The sequence below is a fragment of the Choloepus didactylus genome, chromosome 19, assembly GCF_015220235.1.
Source record: "Choloepus didactylus isolate mChoDid1 chromosome 19, mChoDid1.pri, whole genome shotgun sequence".
NCBI lineage: Eukaryota > Metazoa > Chordata > Mammalia > Pilosa > Megalonychidae > Choloepus > Choloepus didactylus.
The window spans coordinates 10,360,131-10,363,025 of NC_051325.1; the positions used below are offsets into that span (position 1 = coordinate 10,360,131).

The following is a 2,895-nucleotide window of genomic DNA, read 5'->3' on the forward strand; positions in this document are numbered from 1 at the left end:
CCTTCACTTAAACTCGACTGATTGTAGTTGCTAATCCCATCTACAAAATTCCCCCTAGGAACAACCAGCCCAGTGTTTGGACAAAGAACTGGATACCACTATCTAGCCAGTTGGCCCATGAAATTAACCTCCTAGGTAATTTCTTTCTTTCTTTTTTTTTTTTTTTTTTTTAGAATAATATTTATTTTTTTTCCTTGGCAAAAAAGTCAAGTGTTACATTTTTAAAAACAGAAAATCTCAAACAATCAAACACATTACCCATCACAGAAGAGGGTCAGGCAATAGTACAAAACATCCTACTTAAGATCTTTTTTTTTTTTAATATAAGTCAGTTTAAAATGATAGAAGTTCTGTGAGAACTAAGAAATCTACAGCCTGTAGTTTAATAATAGAAAAAAAAATTAAGACAAAAGATCTATAGCATCCAACATTTTGCTTAATTCCCTGTTTATGGCACCTATTTCTCTAGGTTAGAAGATGAGAATTTTTCAGAACCAGTGGTGTATGCCTTGTACCACCAAGTTAGGGTGGACTTGCTATCTCCCCTCCCCAGCAATTCGCAGTCATCAAGGGCTGGACACTATTTCTTCCAGTCTCACCTCTATACCCAGAGCAGAGGAGGATAACTGGGAGAGCAACTTAAAATTTGGGGTGCAGGAGTAAATATGACTTTTCCTTTCCCCACAATGGCTGTTGACAGAGAAGCAATGTATGTGCTTAGAGGAGAGGAGGAATTGGTGGGTGTGAACAGCTGTTAGTTCTCTGCAACATGATGCATAAAAAGCAGGGAGCAACTGGACATCACAGTCAGTCAGTTGCCCGCAAGTTTAAAAATCTTGGACTTACTAGACAGTTCAAGGGAGGAAGAAATTACTCATCACGTCGATGCTGTTGGATGCACAATGTTGCTGGCTGCAGGCTACCCCACCATCTTCCCAAGGCCGTGCCTAGAGAGTTGGAGGGATGGCTCCAACCCCAGCTCCACTGCACTGAGAAAATGAATATTCCACACATGAAGCACTCGCCAAACAGATACAGCTCCTGCTCACCCCACCCTGCTGGACTGAACCTAATTTTGAAAACAAAAGCAAAACCCACTGGGGGAGAATGGAAGAATGGAGAAAAATGTTTCTTCCCCAAGCTAAGGGGATTGAGCATATACATCTTAGATTTGAGACCCCCCAGCCTTGGCCCCTGAAATACCAGATCAGAACTTGTTTGAGGGGAGGAAGGGGCAGTTGGGATGGGGATTCTCTTTATCAAGTCCTAGCAATCCTTCTGCAGCCTCCAGAGCTGCACTGGGGTGGAGGCCCTGATGTTCTAGTGGAGTGACCACTGGCCAAGCAGATGGGAGGAAAGGAAGTGGCACATACATAGAATGTCCTCACTTGGAGGACACTCAGGAGGGAAGACAGGGATGGGCTGGAGTCCTGGCACAGAGTCCACAAGAGGCCTGCAATCTCACTCAAAGGGTTCTAGTCATGATTTGTTTTTCTTTGTTTTCACTTCCTATAATCAGTGTTGCTAGACATTAAAAAACAAGATAAAGACTAGTCCCAAAGCTGGACTCTGAATAAAGTTGTTTCTTTTATAAATATTTTAAGTAATCCTCACTTCTGGTAATTTTAGTGACACACAGTATCTACAGGCTCACACACACACACACACACACACACACACACACACACACAGCTCCCAAACTTTCACAGTAAGTTTGACAGCAACCACACAATTATAAAGGAACCCTACCTCTCGAGAGTGAAAGTAGGGTAAGAACAACTGTGTCGGCCTAAAGAGGAAGCCAGAGAGGGGAGAGCGTGTGTCACTTAAAGAAAACATATGGATAGGAATTAACAACAATGTTACAATGTTTGGTTGAAACCCCCCCCCCAAAAAAAAAGAAAAAAAATAATAGTAAAGTAAAATTCTTACTACCAAAAGCAAAAAAATAAAAAAAGGCCCCATTCAGTTTTCTGTACAGAGCCTCTTCCTGTAAAATGTTTAAACCATAGTGTTCCCACTAAAATATGAGAGCTTCACACAACTGAAAAACAAATCAAAAGGCAAAACAAAGGAACCGAGGATGGACGCTAGTGTAAATCTCTGCATTTTGGGAGAGTTAGTTGACATTAACTCCAGAGCTCAGCATAGTTTTCACGGAGCTCTGAAGGGAGGGGACCTCCTGCCACAAAGAGCTTCGTTCCAGACGAGTTGTAGCAGTGGGTGTAAACAGCATTGGGGAAGAAATCAATGTCCGGAAAGTAATTCCTCCAGGTTTCATCGTGATCCAGCCAGCCTTTGCCAGTGGTTAGTTTCAGATTCTCCCCTGCTAGCCTGGGCTTAGACCCGTAGCAAGCTGAGAGCCTCTCTTCCAGAAATCTTTGGGCTCAGATGTCATAGAATAGCAGGGAGCCCTGCCCTGGGCCCACAGTGATGATGTGCTCGTAGAAGCTCACTGATCGGATCCCACTGCCTCGCTCCCTGGAGCAGACCGACTTGACGTTGTATGATGGCTGCCATGGATCCAAGAAGGAAACATGAGCTTGAGAGCCCACTGCATACACTGACCATTCACTACCGTAGGCCAGACACACATTCTCACGGCAATATGGCAGTTTGGTGGAGAGGAGCTTAGATAGTGTATTTTCAGCCTTCCAGAGATGAAGGTAGCCATCCAGAGATACTGCTCCCAATTCCTTGTTCTTGTTGTTGAAGGCCAGAGCCTGGACCTTGCAGTTGTCAGGGTTTGTGTCCTCCTTGGGGATGTCTTTTAAGGCCTTGTGAGTGATGTGGGCATACACAGAGACCCACGACACATTGTGCCTAGCATCACTTTTGGTTAACACATCTTCTGTCACCTCCCAGAGTCCCATAGAACCATCACGTGAGCCAGAC

At 44.1% G+C, this 2,895-nt stretch overlaps 1 protein-coding gene across 1 annotated transcript; it reads right to left on the reverse strand.

The window, feature by feature from the left end:
* Positions 1-2,259: 2,259 nt before the first annotated feature.
* Positions 2,260-2,895, reverse strand: LOC119515829 (DDB1- and CUL4-associated factor 12-like). Its single transcript, XM_037812031.1, has one exon. It carries the CDS (start codon positions 2,871-2,873, stop codon positions 2,388-2,390), a length of 486 nt encoding a protein of 161 aa, XP_037667959.1. The 5' UTR covers positions 2,874-2,895; the 3' UTR covers positions 2,260-2,387.